The sequence below is a fragment of the Calonectris borealis genome, chromosome 1 (assembly GCF_964195595.1).
Source record: "Calonectris borealis chromosome 1, bCalBor7.hap1.2, whole genome shotgun sequence".
Lineage (NCBI taxonomy): Eukaryota > Metazoa > Chordata > Aves > Procellariiformes > Procellariidae > Calonectris > Calonectris borealis.
The window spans coordinates 14144367-14158932 of NC_134312.1; the positions used below are offsets into that span (position 1 = coordinate 14144367).

Sequence of the window (14566 nt, forward strand, 5' to 3'; positions counted from 1 at the left end):
ACCCCCTTCCTCTTCCTACCACTTTAGCCATTTACCCTTCGTGGCAAAATTCATTTGGATCATACAGCAGAAAAATCTTAAGCCAGCTCTGCATCCATATTTAATTTTAACATTATAAGAATACAGCTACTAAAACCAGTGAAAGTCGTCATACACATATTGTTTGCAGGATTACAGTTTGCCTGACTTTTTATGGATACTGTCTAAAAGTAAATCTGGATGAGAACTGAAAGAGAGAAATCCAACAGGAATGAAAGACTCAGACGCAGCAGGGAATCCCAAATTATTTGGACATGATTATTTGGACACCAACTGTGTTTGAACCATGTCCAAACCACAACCTAATCATAAAAAGACTTAAGCAAATGGCCACTTTAGAACTCTATATCCTTAATTTTGAGAATATATAATGCATATAAATGTTCATAGGTCTCGGCTTAGCTTTGATGTTCCTTAATACCAGGATCAGTATCCTCTCATTTATCTTCACATCAAGCATACTGTAACTTCATAAAGAAATTAAAATGTAATAAAATTAAATAAGAAATATGGCTAGATATCAGCAAGCACCAATCTCTAAGAAACAAGAAAAAAAATGATAAGGAGATCTTACACAGGCTAATTTTTAACTGGTTTTAAGAAACTCCCTTTAGTCTTAATTCTTTCATTTTTAGTTTATTAACTTAATGCCACTGTTGCTGTAAAGGTATTTATAACTTTTGCTTGGAAATGTAAACATGAGCTATTTTTGAAGTGCTGAATCAAGAAATACCCCTCACACAGATACATCTTATCTTTTGTTTTTCTGTGCTTAAGAAAACTGAGAATGATCAAGAAACAGGCTCTCAGGAGAGGTACTCAGTCTGCGTGGCAGTGCTGCTCTATAATTATTCTAATTGGCTCAAGATTTCTTTATTAATGTTTCCATGGAAATCCTGGCTGTAATAGCTGCTTGCAAATGGGGCCTATTTTTGGTAGCTTAAAAGTATCAGGATGTCTCTTAAACTTGTATTTGTACATTGTGCCTTTCTTTGTTTCAAGGAAACTGAAAAACAGCTGCTGCAGATTTTGAAACAGGCAGAGGTGAACGTGACAGAGATAAACAGGGAGGAAACTAAAGAAATACAGACAGTAAGGTAAGAATCCTAACAGCAAACCCACCAACTCTCTTTCCCCCACAATCTTTCACATGGTGACAGTTTTACTCTCTAACATTTCATGGAAGTTTATTTACTCCTGGGCCAATAAATATCTAATATTTATTGTACCAATAACCAAAACGTGGTCCACCGCCATCTTTACCTTTGACAGTCCATTAAAAACCGCAGATTGTAGCCGCAGCGCTCACAAAGGAGGGAAGTATGCAGCTGAAATCTAGAGGTACTTCTGCACTTAAAATGGAAAAACTTAAGCAAACCTAGGGAAGGTGCCAGTGCAGTTCACTGTGTTTGCCTTCATTTCAGTCAACGTGTGAGTTTAAATGAGGATTAAGAAGCAGAATTACCTTGTTCCATCCTGTTCCTATTTTCAAAGCTTTCATAAATTGTTTGAAGCAAGCCATTAACCAAAGGAGAAGAACAAACACATGCCCCACACCAGCAGAGAGCAGCGTTAGGGGTGTGAAACACAGTGGCCAACGCCGAGGGACCCAACGAGCCGGTACCGGGAAGCTGCCGAGGGGGGGGGATCGCCTCCCAGCCCACGGATGCTACCGGGTGAGGCTGTGGTCCCACCGGCTCCAGCGGGGACCAGGCTGCCGACCAGCGAGCCGGCTGGTGGAAGGCCAGGGACGGCTGAGAGGGCTGCCGCCCGCGCCCGCAGGCCCTACCATAGCGCAGGCCCACCCCGCCACACTCGGGGCGTCCCTTCCCCCCTCCCCGCCGCCAGCGGCAGCGGCAGCGCCTGCGCAGAAAGTGGGGCCGCGGGGCAGGGCTGGGCGGAGAGGAGCCGGGGGTCCAGGGAGGTGGTCGTTTCCCGGTGCTCGCTATAGTGGGGGCCAGCGATGCGCCAGCCGCCCGCCTTCGCGGGGTCTGCCGCCGGTACCTCATAGACGTCGAGGAGGTTGTGGCGGCTGAAGTAAGCTCGGAGCTCGGGGCTTGCGGTCCTGAGGGACGCCATGGCGGCACTGGGCCCAGCTGCGGCGGCGGTCGCGTAGCAACGGGCCTGCGGCCTGGAGCTGCCCGGGCCTCGCTGCCGCCCTCTGCCAGCGGCCTGCGCCGCACCTGCAGCCACCTGGGACAGGCACCCTGTCCCTGCTCCACGGGCAGCTGCGCACCCGCGTCCACCCTAGCCTGCTCCCCGCGGCCCCATCGAGTGGGGCAAGGAGCAGTAGAAAGGCTTTCACGTACCGAGAGGCAGGGAGAGCGGTATCTAGCAGTTACCTCTCTGGTCCCAGGGAGCCCTCCAGCCCTGCACCACCAGGATTTCCTCGCCGGTGCTTTGGCTCACCACCCTAGCCTGACCTTCAGCCCAGCTAAGCGCTGCCGCTGTTTTCTGGCGCTGCCGGTGTGCAGCAGGGAGGCCCAGCACACGTGCAGGCGTTAGGTATCCGGGAGGGCAGCAGCTAAGTCGGCAGCTGAGGAGCCATGGCCTTGCAGTAGTATTTCAAGCCGACAAGCACAGACAGCGCTAGCAGGGTAAGGATTTGGCCAGCAGGTGTACGTCCCCCCGAGGCAAATGTTTTCAGCGTATGTATTTTTAATATATTGCTGTATTTTGTTAAAACTTCAAATAGATTTTTAGGAGGGTTGTGTGGTCTAATTAATGTCTTTATAAATAGCTGAGTAGCTAAAAAAAAGTGCATTTTTATGTTCCTCCCAGGCACCTGGCTGCAGCAGCCTTCCCGAGGGGGAAGCCCGTTTCGGTACGTGGTGCAGGTGGTCAGACTGCCTTGGGGGCGCGGGTGCTTTTCTCCTTTGAAACAAAAGCTGCATCGCATCCTGGCTACGTGGACCGGCGCCTCGCCGCACCCCGGCAGGCTGAGGGCTCCCCCGGGTCAGCACCCCGGGCGGCCCCAGCAGGGCAGAGCCGTGGGCCTCCGCGCCCGGCTGCCGCAGGGAAGGGAGGGCCGGAGCTGCGCCGCGCCGGGTGGGCGGGGGCTGACGCGGGCGCCGCGGCCGGGGGAAATGGTGGAGCCGCGGGGGGCGGCGGTGAGAGCGGCGGCGATTGTGCTCGGAGCGGGCGCCTGCTACTGCCTGTGGCGGCTGGCGGCGGGCGGCCGGCGGGGGCAGCAGGCCGCGGCCGGGGCCGCCCGGGGCCCGCCCTCAGGTGAGGCGCAGGGCAGGCGGGGGCGCCGCTGCGCGGCCGCGGCCGGGCCTCGGCTGTGCCGGTGAGCGCGGAGGAGGCCCCGCGCAGCCGTGGCGGGGCCCGGGGGGGTTCCAGCCCCCGCCGGGCGTTGCCCGCGCCTCTGGAGCGCGGCTCCGGGCCGCTGCCCGCCGGTGGCCTCGGGGGCACGTCTGCTCCCGGCATGAGGCGGTGCCCCTGTACTGCTTACCGGCCCGCTAATTGCCATGCGACGTTTTTAAACGTCTCTAGAGCATATTTGATTTTTTAAAATAGCCTAATTTATTTTTTTAAGTCCCCTAAAGCGTATGTCCAATCAGTATTTACTTAATGGGCTGATTTGCTGTTCTGTTATTAAAGTTGTGTTCCCCCTATAATTCAAAGCTAAACAAGGTGTTTAGATAAGGATGAGATGAGGATAAAAAACAATTTTGTTTTTCAAGCTAGCTTTTGGATTGTCATAATTAACTTTGACCTCTTTTTTTTTTTTTTCCCCCAAAGAATACTCTGGTGTTTTGCCTGGTGAGATGGTGGCAGCAAATATGTGGAATTATAAAGGACTGGTTAGCTTCTCAGAAGTCATCTCGAGTCATCTATGACTAATCCGGTAGTCATAGATCGGGTTTTCAGGCCATTCAGCTAGCTAAATAGTTCTGCCTCCAACTTGGCTGAAAATGGTCTTTGATGGCATTTGTGTCACCCTTTTATGAAAGCCAGGTAGTCCATAACATCATTCTGACTCAGGAACAGCCTTCCTCGGTTGGACGACTGACGCCATTCTTAACATTGTGGCTGTTACTTTGTCAAAGGACCTCAGGATACTAGCAAAACATCATTATCATAATTTCTGGAAGCAGTAGTCTGCAAGTCGGAAGTTTTATTTTCTTTTCCTACAGCGTCCAGACAGATTTTCCACATTTCATTTCAGGCAACACAAGGAAAAAAAAATTACCATGTTTGGTGAATATTCCTAATAGTTTTGAAGGGGAAGTTTGCTGTTGGTTAACCAAATAGTACCCCCACGCTCTTATTATGTATTCCTTTTATTTTCTACTTTGAAAAGAGGTAGTGAAAGGACTCAGGAAAAAGAACGGAAGTCCGGCTGTTGTAAAACACAGTCTTTTTGCCATGATATGATGGTTGGGTACAATCAAACTTAGAACAATGCATCCTACAACTGAGAGGTAAACCTCAGCTTTGTAAAAAATGTTAAGTGGTAACTAAGTGAAATGTCTTAAACTTTGTATCAAGTATTTAATTTGTAAACAGTTACAGACAACAGTCCTCCAGTGTCAACCCATAGCATGGATGCGGATGCTCTACAGAAACTTATTCGTTTGCTCCAGGCCACAGATGATCCATTAATTCAAGAGCAAGCTTTAATCACTCTCAGCAACAGTGCTGCCTTCTCTGTAAATCAAGTAAGTATTGTTTGGTAGAAAACAACAGTGTTTCAATACCCGTCAGTATGGAAGATGAGAAGTGCTGTTTTGCTGAAGAGTGACACAGGACTGAGAGCTACGATAGCTTGTGTTCTAAAATCCATTTTATGTCTATGCCTTAATTTCTGCTAGCCCAAATAATATAATTTACCAGCTTCACAAAATTTATCTAAGCTTAATGTGTGTACAACTTAAAGTCTGTACAGAGTTCTATATTTTCAAAGTGCTGTAAATATCTTTATATCTTCTGTTGCTTACAGTTATGTAATGTTAATGAAAGGGTTGAATTGGAGAAGGGTTAAATACTTTAAGGATCAGATCTGAAATTTACTGAAGTAATTTAATTTTTTGTCTTTACAAAGTTGTATGCCATTTACATCTTAGCAACTTTCCAACTATCCAGGTTTCTGAATCAATTGGAAATGATGATGCAGAAAAACTTTGAGCTGGATGCAGATTTTTATGCCTCTGTAAAGGTTTAACCTCCAGGGTCCCACCCTTTTTTTTCCTTTTTCTTTTTTTTTCTTTTTGTATGGTACTTACGACAGCTTCTCAAAACTGTTTTTTTAATATAAATCTCTCAGAACAGAATGTAACTGAATACCAAGGCCCATTGGCCCATTTTTCATTTTCTTGAAAACTGTACATGGTTTTTTTTTGTTGATGGTCAGAGTCTAAGTATCGAGTGTAATGGAGAAGAAAGATAAAGTTTTAGAACTTCTACTCATAATAATATAAAGCTGCATCTTGAAAGTCTGTTCTGTTCAGTCCGGACTTCTAGGTACGGTGACCTGGCTCAGCTATTCTATAAACTCATTATGCAATAATTACCTTTGATTCTTTATAATCTAGAATGCTTTAAGCATGCTTTGCAGGCCAAATTTTAAAAGTAAAGGTGTTGTGCCATTGTCAAGCCCTAAGCAGGATTATTCTTAATTTCAATGGAAGCAATAAAGCAATATCTGCTAACACTTTCTCTTTAAACAGAGTAGTCTATTCTGGAAGTCTTCATTGTCACATTCTATTTGCATTAAAATGGAAACTTTGAGGAAAAGCCTTTAATTTTTTAACAATCTTATTAAATATCTGTTTTATATTTCAGGATATAATCCGAAATTTGGATGGCCTTTCTATTATTGGAGGGATGCTCTCAGATTGCGTCCCCAAAGTTAAAGAAAAAGCACTAAATGCACTTAATAATTTGAGTATGAATATTAAAAATCAGGAAGAGATACAGGTAAGTTTCTTAAAGGGAAAGATCAAAGTAGTTGAGACACAGGACTTTCAGCATATTTGTTAAATACAAGCCAGGATGCCAAAATGTTTTGATGTTAGACATAGGAGTCAGCAGATCTGGAAGATCTGTGCGTCCCAAGGCCAAAAGGATAACTTAAAAATGCACTGCATCACTGGCACTTTTTTAAAAGACAGTTAGGAAACTAGGCAGTTTGTGTTCAGCTTTCATCAAATGCTGTTAAACAGAGATTGTGCTGCTAAGTTTATAGTGAAGTTATGTGAGGCAAGATGATTTCCAAACATGGCTAGAACATCAGCAGTGGTTGTTTAATAGGATGGATTGCAGACTGAACTTAGCAAGACTCCTTAGGCGAGGGAAAAGAAGACAGTAATTGATCCCCTGGGTTTGTATAAGACCAATTTTTCAGGGTGATACTTTCATCTTAAAAGAATAGTGTGTAATAAAGATAACAAGTCCCGCTGGTAAATATAGTAGATGGTATGGATGTGAAAGGACCAACCATCAAAAAAGCATCCACTTTTGATATTATCAGATTAATCAATAGATCAAGAAGTGTACAAGCAGTGAGCTGACGCAGATTTGAAGATTTTTGCTAGTTTGTTCATCAGCTTGATAAAAAGGCAGTTTGACTGTACGTGGTAGTTCGCAGCATCTTTAGTGCTGAGCAACTTTAAAGTAGTGCTTGCCAACAGCAAATATCTATGTAGGCATATAGGTAGAAAACAACTCCTTTGGTAAAGGCAAAGTAATTTTTTCTTAGTTAAGACTCCAAGATTTGTTGTATACTGTCGTCCAGAAGAAAATCTGGTAAAAAGTAGTTGTTAATGTCAATTGTCATCACTGTTCCTGAGGAGTACTCCAGTGAATGGGCCACATGGTTGGAAGAAAGAGTTTCATTCCAAGACTTGTCCTTAGCTTGTTCTCAACATGTAAGAAGACATTAGTTGCTGTAAGTGATTTTTGAAATAACTCCTTAAAGCAAATGTGCCGCTTCAGAGATGGAGTCAAAGCAATTTGAGTTTTCAGAGCGTAACGTCTGCTTCTGTCGTGCCAATAGAATGTTTGAATATATTCAAAACAAAACAAAAAAGTAATTGTTTCCAAGAGCCTTGATCAGGTTATGTATTCAGCCAGCAGTGTTCAAGAGGCATTTACGCTACTGACGTTATTTGTGAATAGAAAATCTGCTTGTATCAAAATATGTCTTCTCTTTTTATCTCCTTCCCTTTTCCCCCAGGTATATATTACACAAGTTTGTAGGAATGTTGAGTCAGCTCCCCTGAACTCTGATCTGCAGCTAGCTGGACTCAGATTGTTGACAAATATGTCTGTTACCACTGACTACCACCATAAGATGATAAACTCAATTCCATGCTTTCTTCATTTGCTTTCAGAAGGAACTGAAAGGACACAGGTACTGGCTAGTGTCTTGTTACAAACCATTTATGAAGCTGCTTTACTTGCCTCCTTTTCACTGTTTTTTGTAAAATGGTTTAGGCTGTGCTTAGAAAATCAAATATTCATTAATGATAGCAGATAGTACTTACAATCCGTAAAATATGGGTCTATATTATTTTCTTGATGTAAATTCAGGAAGAGGGGAGGAAGGGAATCTTGATAGTGGAACTGTTGGGCTAGAGCTCTACCAAGCCAGTGCTGTGTGCACTGCTATTGCCCTACGCCTTTGCTATAGCAACTCCAGAATTCTCTTCTGCTCGCTAAACATTGCTACTGCATCACAGAGCAAGGAGGATCTGCATGTGAAAGGCTTCACTGGTGCATGAACATCTCTAGGGAAACATGCAAGCAGCGATAACCTCAGTTACAGATTTCTGTTCCCTTATGCTTATTACATTTCTTGCAACCCTAGTGACTGCAATGGGAAATTGTGCTTATTTGTGAATTATTGTAATATTGAAAGAAGATAAAAGCTTCAAATAGGGACCAAAGTCAGTGTTTATTCAAAATGTCGCAGTGCCATCATCAATGTACTCAGTTGCTCTATTAGATCAAAACTAGTTTTCCAAAACACAAATTTCCACTAAACTTAGCAGGCCTATTTTACTTAAGTATAATAAATAGCATTTGGTCTTTCCCTAGTGTTTACTTAAAAGATTAGTCACAAGGTCCAGGAAAGTACAAAGGTGTATTTCTATATGCTTCTGATCACATTTTAAATACAGTACTTAACCATCCTCTGTATATTTAAAAAATATTACATATTTTGCCTACTGCAAGCTGTGTATAATCTTGCGTTATTTTGATGTTTAAGGCAAACTGAATTTGCTTCTAAAATATCTATACTTAGTACATACATGCTAGTGACTCCATAAAGTCTGTTTTTTCCTATACCAAAGACTGAAATGCACAACTCAAGATGTTAGTTGACCCATTCTACCTTTTCCTCTCCAAGTCAACACTGACATTATTGATGCCCATCACTGCTGTACTTGTTTTTGGAGCTTGCAGTGAACTTGTATGTTCCTCGTTTCAGATTCAAGTTTTGAAAGTACTTGTGAACTTATCTGCAAACCCAGCCATGACAAGACATCTTCTCAGAGCTCAAGTAAGGTTCTTGCTGTTTCATTATATTTCTAGCATTTATACATGTGTATGTGTGTAGATATATGCATGCATTAGAAGAATTTTAATGTATTAGAAGTATATATGCAACTCCAGAGTAAAATTCTAGGCAGTACTTGGTTAGAATTAGGAGCTAGAAGCGTACATTCTGTCACAGGCTAGCTTTCTTCCAGAGCGTAGTGTAATACAGATACCGTACTTGCAGAAGGACAGTCACAGGGCCTATGCACTTGAAGACAGTTGGTCATACTTCCTGTGTACTATTCCAAATGATCAGTGACAACTTGCAGAAGCCTGATCTCACCTTCCCTTTCCACCAAAGGGGTAGTACCATGAACTTTTGTGTGTAATATATATAAGGTACCCTGCTAAGTTTCAAAAACAAACCCAAAACCTCAGTTCCAGACATGCAGCCAGTATATAGATTGAAGACTGGGTACAAACATCAAATACAACCAGTACTGTAAATGATCCTTCTCAACAGCTGTTTCTATAGCTAACATACTGTACCTAAGAAAACCAAATTCCATTGAAATCCCCACCCCTTTACTCAAATGCAGCCATAAAACTGTTGAATCTAAGCACTGTAAGTGAACTTTCCCTCTGCATTTACTTCACATGTCTTCGTGGAGAACTTTATCTGACATTTGCTTCTGCTGGCCTTGGCATACAGGTTTATTTCACTTATCTTTTCCTCACACCACAACGAAGAGTCAGGGACTGGAATGGTGCTGCATCCTCCTCCCCCTCCCCAAAGTTTCTTAAAACATGCAGTGGCTTTTATTTTTGAGCTGCCATGAGCACAGCTAGTCTATATACCACCGGCTTCTCATTATTAAAACAAGATTAGGGTAGCTGAATATTCAGTTCTCCGTTAAAAGTGAGAAAAATCTCTCATTTATCAGATGGGCTTACATAAAAACATTCAGACCACTGCAGAGGGCAAAAGCAACGTTATTGAGAAGGAAAGCAGACCCTCTCTTCCAAATGGGAATTTTCCAGACAGCCACATTTTGGAGATTGAAAGTACAACGCATTTATTAGCTTGTAATGCACAAGCCAGTCTTTTCTAAAGAGGAAATGTGCATGCTGTGCAAGTTTCTGGCATGCTTTCACAGCATATGGAGTTCTGGTAGTTCATAGGGTTTCTGTTTGGTTTAGGTGCAGATTTTTTTCTCCATTTTTTTAAAGTTAGGAGATTTAGTTACATGTACTTAATGCTGGTGATTAAGTATGAATTATTTCTTGAAAATCCTAGGTGCCATCATTGCTGTTACTTTTTGACGCTTGTATAAACAGAGATATTCTGCTTAGAGCCCTGGCGTTTGCAGCAAACTTGAAAAAGAACATGAACAATGAAGACAGCACCATGATTCAGGACCAATACAGCGAAGATTCAATTTTCTTTACACTCTGCAGGGACTCTACCCCATTCGCTCAGAAACTGGCATCTTTATTGCATCACCCTGATACAGAAGTGAAAGAGCAAGTTGTGAGAATATTAACACAATAGTGATTTTTTAAAAAAACAGACTGATCTGATGAAAATATCTAATCTTAAGAATGCTATGCTAAAAAAACGCCAACCAACAAACAAAAAAAACAATGAAAAAAATTACTGAATACTACCATATTACTAGGCACAAATCAGTTACTACAAAAGAGAATGCAATGTATTTAATGTAGAGAGTATAACAGATTTCTTCTACAAGCGAGATAAAAGCAATAGCTTAATTAGTACTGAGAAACGACTGTACAGCTGGTACACATACAGAAAGGGGGCAGAATAGTTTAAAACATGAAAACTTTTCATACACACAGTGAACATTTTAAATGGATGAGTAACGTCAATTGAAATATTCTTCTCAATGTCATAAAGAATTTTTGTTGCCTTAAATATTTACAGCTGTTGAACAAATACCTCTATATCATTAAAGATTTAGGAATTAGAGATTAGGCATTTACATTTTATTAATCTGGTATCTACTAAATGGGTGCAGGCAAATCTTAGAAAATATTAAATAAAAACAATACCAAACTATCATTGGCTTCCTAAAAAATTAGTGTTTTCAATGAAAGCTGCCTATTAAAGTTACCCAGCCTATGTTTTTTCACCTTACCTGCACAGAATATATTCTAAAATTACATTCTCATATGCTTAGTATATCCATTTAGCCAAACTGCAGTGCAGTTAACCACAACAGTGCAAAGTTTCCACACTTGAAAAAAATCAAAAGGATCTTATCTTGCTTTAAAATTGTCACATTAAGGAAAGCATACATATTTTTCAAAATATTTTATTATGAGTCAAAGATTATCTGCAACTGCAATTCAACATTCTTATCTTTATAAAAAAGTCTACAAGAGCAGTATCATACATATTTTTACAAAAGCTTCCTGTTCTGTAGCAGCCCTCGAGCCCGCTTTCCTTGGAGAGTTTTACTCCTTTTTCTCTGCAACTGGAATGACATCGGAGTAAGTGCTTCTGTTGAGTTAGCCCCCATGAAGTTTTAGTCATTAATGCAGCGTTAATTCAAAATGAAATAGAGTACATATAAACATCATTGTAAAAGAACCTGAAGGAAGTTTCATTGATGAACATAAAATGTAATAGAAGATGCTTTATACTAAAACAAGACTACTAAAACTTCCTGAACACCGTATCATGAAGTAAAAAAAGTGTCAGATGTAAAGGCTAGAAAACAAGTTTTCCACCTTATACCATTTTTAAGAGACCTGTATTACCTAAACTGTTACCAGATGCTTTATCTTTCTAAGTTAACATACCCACTCTGCTCTTAGTAAAATATTACTCTCGTCTCTCTCTGTAATTCAGTAGATACTTATTTTCAGTAGACAGCTTAGCTAAAATGGCAAGAAAAAACGTGACCTTGAAAATACAACATATCTATGCCCTGATCAATACAAGGCTAAAGCTACATGTATCTAATTTACCTACATAGGTAGTTTTAACTCCTCAGGAATACAATTAAGGCAGAAACAGAAGTTGGCATGATTCCCATTAGAACCCTGACAATCGCTGCATTGACAGTGAACTTACCTTTCTCCTTCCCCCTGCTCCAAAAACACTGTTCATTTTGTAGTAAGCAAATTACAATCACTTAATGTTTTGCCACTTTTTGTAGATTGATTTTTTTTCTGCTTCTGTATTTAACAAAAACAAAGGCTACGTTAGACACTAAGAATTTACCAATCCCACCTTTCTCTTCTGACACAAGACCTTAAACTACTCTGTTCTAGGTATATCTGATACATCTGTATGTTTTCTTAAGCTCAGCAATGGAGATGTCTAGATGTCCCTCTCTCTCCAACCTAAAAGTAAGTTTTTCAAACATCATCTTTTTGATAATTAAATTTGATCTCTTATCCTTTGCTTTGATAGCTGACAGAAACAAGTGACCATTGTCCCCTTTTCTAAAAATACATGAAAACTTGTTACAGTGTTGTCTCAGTCGTACTTTTCTTGTCTAAAAAGAGCTATTTTTAAATGCTTTCTTCATAGAACAATGCTATTGAGATGTTTTGAAATCATGTAAGACTCTCCAAAGTGTTTTCACACAAGTGTGCTTTAATTTTTTTATCCCCCACCCTACACCCTAGATGGAATCTTACCAGCACCAAGCAATGCGTAACAGTCACCGTTCTACATACAAATGCTGTGAATGAATAGATACAAAACAAAACATATGCCATGACTGACATGTAGTCTCTGATCCTTGTAAATCAATACTTCTCTGCTATGTGGCTGCTTATCTAGGTATTCTGTATTTTAGTTTCATTCTTTCTTTCTAAAGTACAGAATGTACTTTCTACAGAAAGTACAAATGATTTTGAAAACTGAAAAAAACCCCAAACCTTCAATTTTAACTATGTCCTTCAAAGTACCCAAAACATCCTGCAGCTTGGTGTCCTCCACAATATTATGAACATGTAATATGCATTATATTGGCTTGCCAATGTGACGCCCATCTACAAGAAGGGCCGGAAGGAGGATCCGGGGAACTACAGGCCGGTCAGCCTGACCTCGATGCCGGGGAAGATCATGGAGCGGTTCGTTTTGAGGGCACTCACGAGCCATGTCTGGGACAACCAGGGGATCAGGCCCAGCCAGCACGGCTTCATGGAAGGGCAGGTCCTGCATGACCAACCTGATCTCCTTCTATGACCAGGTGACCCGCCTCGTGGATGAGGGAAAGGCAGTGGATGTGGTCTACCTGGACTTCAGTAAAGCCTTTGACACTGTCTCCCACAGCATTCTCCTAGAGAAGTTGGCGGCTCATGGCTCAGACAGGTGCACTCTTCGCTGGGTAAAAAACTGGCTGGACGGCCGAGCCCAGAGAGTTGTGGTGAACGGAGTTAAATCCAGTTGGCGGCCGGTCACGAGCGGTGTTCTCCAGGGCTCAGTTTTGGGGCTGGTCTTACTCAATATCTTTATCAACGATCTGGTGAGGGGATCGAGTGCTCCCTCAGTAAGTTTGCAGATGACACCAAGCTGGGCGGGGGTGTTGATCTGCTGGAGGGTAGGAAGGCTCTGCAGAGGGACCTGGACAGGCTGGATCGATGGGCTGAGGCCAACTGTATGAGGTTTAACAAGGCCAAGTGCTGGGTCCTGCACTTGGGTCACAACAACCCCATGCAACGCTACAGGCTTGGGGAAGAGTGGCTGGAAAGCTACCCAGAGGAAAAGGACCTGGGGGTGCTGATTGACAGCCGGCTGAACATGAGCCGGCAGTGTGCCCAGGTGGCCAAGAAGGCCAACGGCATCCTGGCCTGTATCAGAAATAGTGTGGCCAGCAGGAGCAGGGAGGTGATTGTGCCCCTGTACTCAGCACTGGTGTGGCTGCACTTTGAATACTGTGTTCAGTTTTGGGCCCCTCACGACAAGAAGGACATGGAGGTGCTGGAGCGTGTCCAGAGGAGGGCAACAAAGCTGGTGAAGGGCCTGGAGCACAAGTCTGATGAGGAGCAGCTGAGAGAACTGGGACTGTTCAGTCTGGAGAAGAGGAGGCTGAGGGGAGACCTCATTGTGCTCTACAACTCCCTGAAAGGAGGTTGTAGCGAGGTGGGTGTTGGTCTCTTCTCCCAAGTAACAAGCGATAGGACGAGAGGAAATGGCCTCAAGTTGCGCCAGGGGAGTTTTAGATTGGACATTAGGAGAAATTTCTTCACTGAAAGAGTGGTCAGGCCCTGGAACAGGCTGCCCAGGGAAGTGGTGGAGTCACCATCCCTGGAGGTATTTAAAAGACGTGTAGATATGGTGCTTGGGGACATGGTTTAGTGGGCATGGTGGTGTTGGGTTGATGGTTGGACTCGATGATCTTAGAGGTCTTTTCCAACTTTAATGATTCTATGATTATCCAAATCATTACTGAAGCTATTGTGTAAACAGGAAGCCCAACAGTGACTTCATCTGAAATACTCTCCCAAAATCAACACTGAATGGCTGAGAGTAGTTTTAAACCAGTTTTGAACACATTCTGGTGAATACATCTAGACCATACTAGAATTGCCTTTTCAAATCAAGAAATCTTAATGTTTGTCAAATATGAATCCCACCAAAGGAATATAAGCTACATTTTCTCACATATAAGTGTAATCCTCTGTTCCAGAACCCTTCCTCACCATGAACTTGGACTAACTGATCTTTGCCTCCTTCTGCTGTTCTTTGTTGGTATTAAGATCTTTAAGACTTCTCGGACTCCCTGATACAAATTTTTAAAAGATAACTGTCAACAGTTAAAAGATTACTTCAGTTTGTTCCTAGCATAAAAGCTCATTAACTGTTTTTAATTAGTTGCCAGAAGTTCATGTCTTTAAATTGCAGGGAAATCATGTGTCTTTTTTTAATTTATCTTCATGGAGTATGAACATAAAATGTAATGCACAGCAAGAGCAAAAAAATACACATATCCCATAGACCAAAACAAATCATGAACAAAAAATGATTTGCCAATGGATTATGAAGGAGAATAACAACCCA

At 42.2% G+C, this 14566-nt stretch overlaps 2 protein-coding genes across 5 annotated transcripts in view; one reads left to right on the plus strand and one right to left on the minus strand.

Moving 5' to 3' along the window:
• Positions 1 to 2118, minus strand: part of FBXL13 (F-box and leucine rich repeat protein 13) — an 88113-nt gene extending 85995 nt beyond the window's left edge. The window contains 1 exon segment of the mRNA XM_075140608.1: positions 2044 to 2118. Coding sequence (XP_074996709.1) covers positions 2044 to 2118 — 75 coding nt within the window.
• Positions 1929 to 12026, plus strand: ARMC10 (armadillo repeat containing 10). 4 transcript variants are annotated; one of them, XM_075144720.1, is made up of 7 exons: positions 1930 to 2076; positions 2821 to 2863; positions 4552 to 4703; positions 5827 to 5961; positions 7220 to 7396; positions 8477 to 8548; positions 9824 to 12026. In XM_075144720.1, exons 3-7 carry the CDS (start codon positions 4587 to 4589, stop codon positions 10076 to 10078), a joined length of 756 nt encoding a protein of 251 aa, XP_075000821.1. In that variant the 5' UTR covers positions 1930 to 2076; positions 2821 to 2863; positions 4552 to 4586; the 3' UTR covers positions 10079 to 12026. The 4 variants fall into 4 exon arrangements, with proteins under 4 accessions (XP_075000811.1, XP_075000830.1, XP_075000821.1 ...); XM_075144710.1 differs by lacking the exon at positions 2821 to 2863 and having other exon boundaries at positions 1929 to 2687; XM_075144729.1 differs by lacking the exon at positions 2821 to 2863 and having other exon boundaries at positions 1929 to 2636.
• Positions 12027 to 14566: the final 2540 nt, after the last annotated feature.

Bases quoted from the DNA above. Each gene is read 5' to 3' on its own strand.
- ARMC10 (XM_075144710.1), top strand. From the start codon at position 4,587: ATGGATGCGGATGCTCTACAGAAACTTATTCGTTTGCTCCAGGCCACA. The intron at 7,397-8,476 runs GTACTGGCTAGT...TCCTCGTTTCAG, and splicing joins AAGGAACTGAAAGGACACAG to ATTCAAGTTTTGAAAGTACT. The intron at 8,549-9,823 runs GTAAGGTTCTTG...TGAAAATCCTAG, and splicing joins GACATCTTCTCAGAGCTCAA to GTGCCATCATTGCTGTTACT.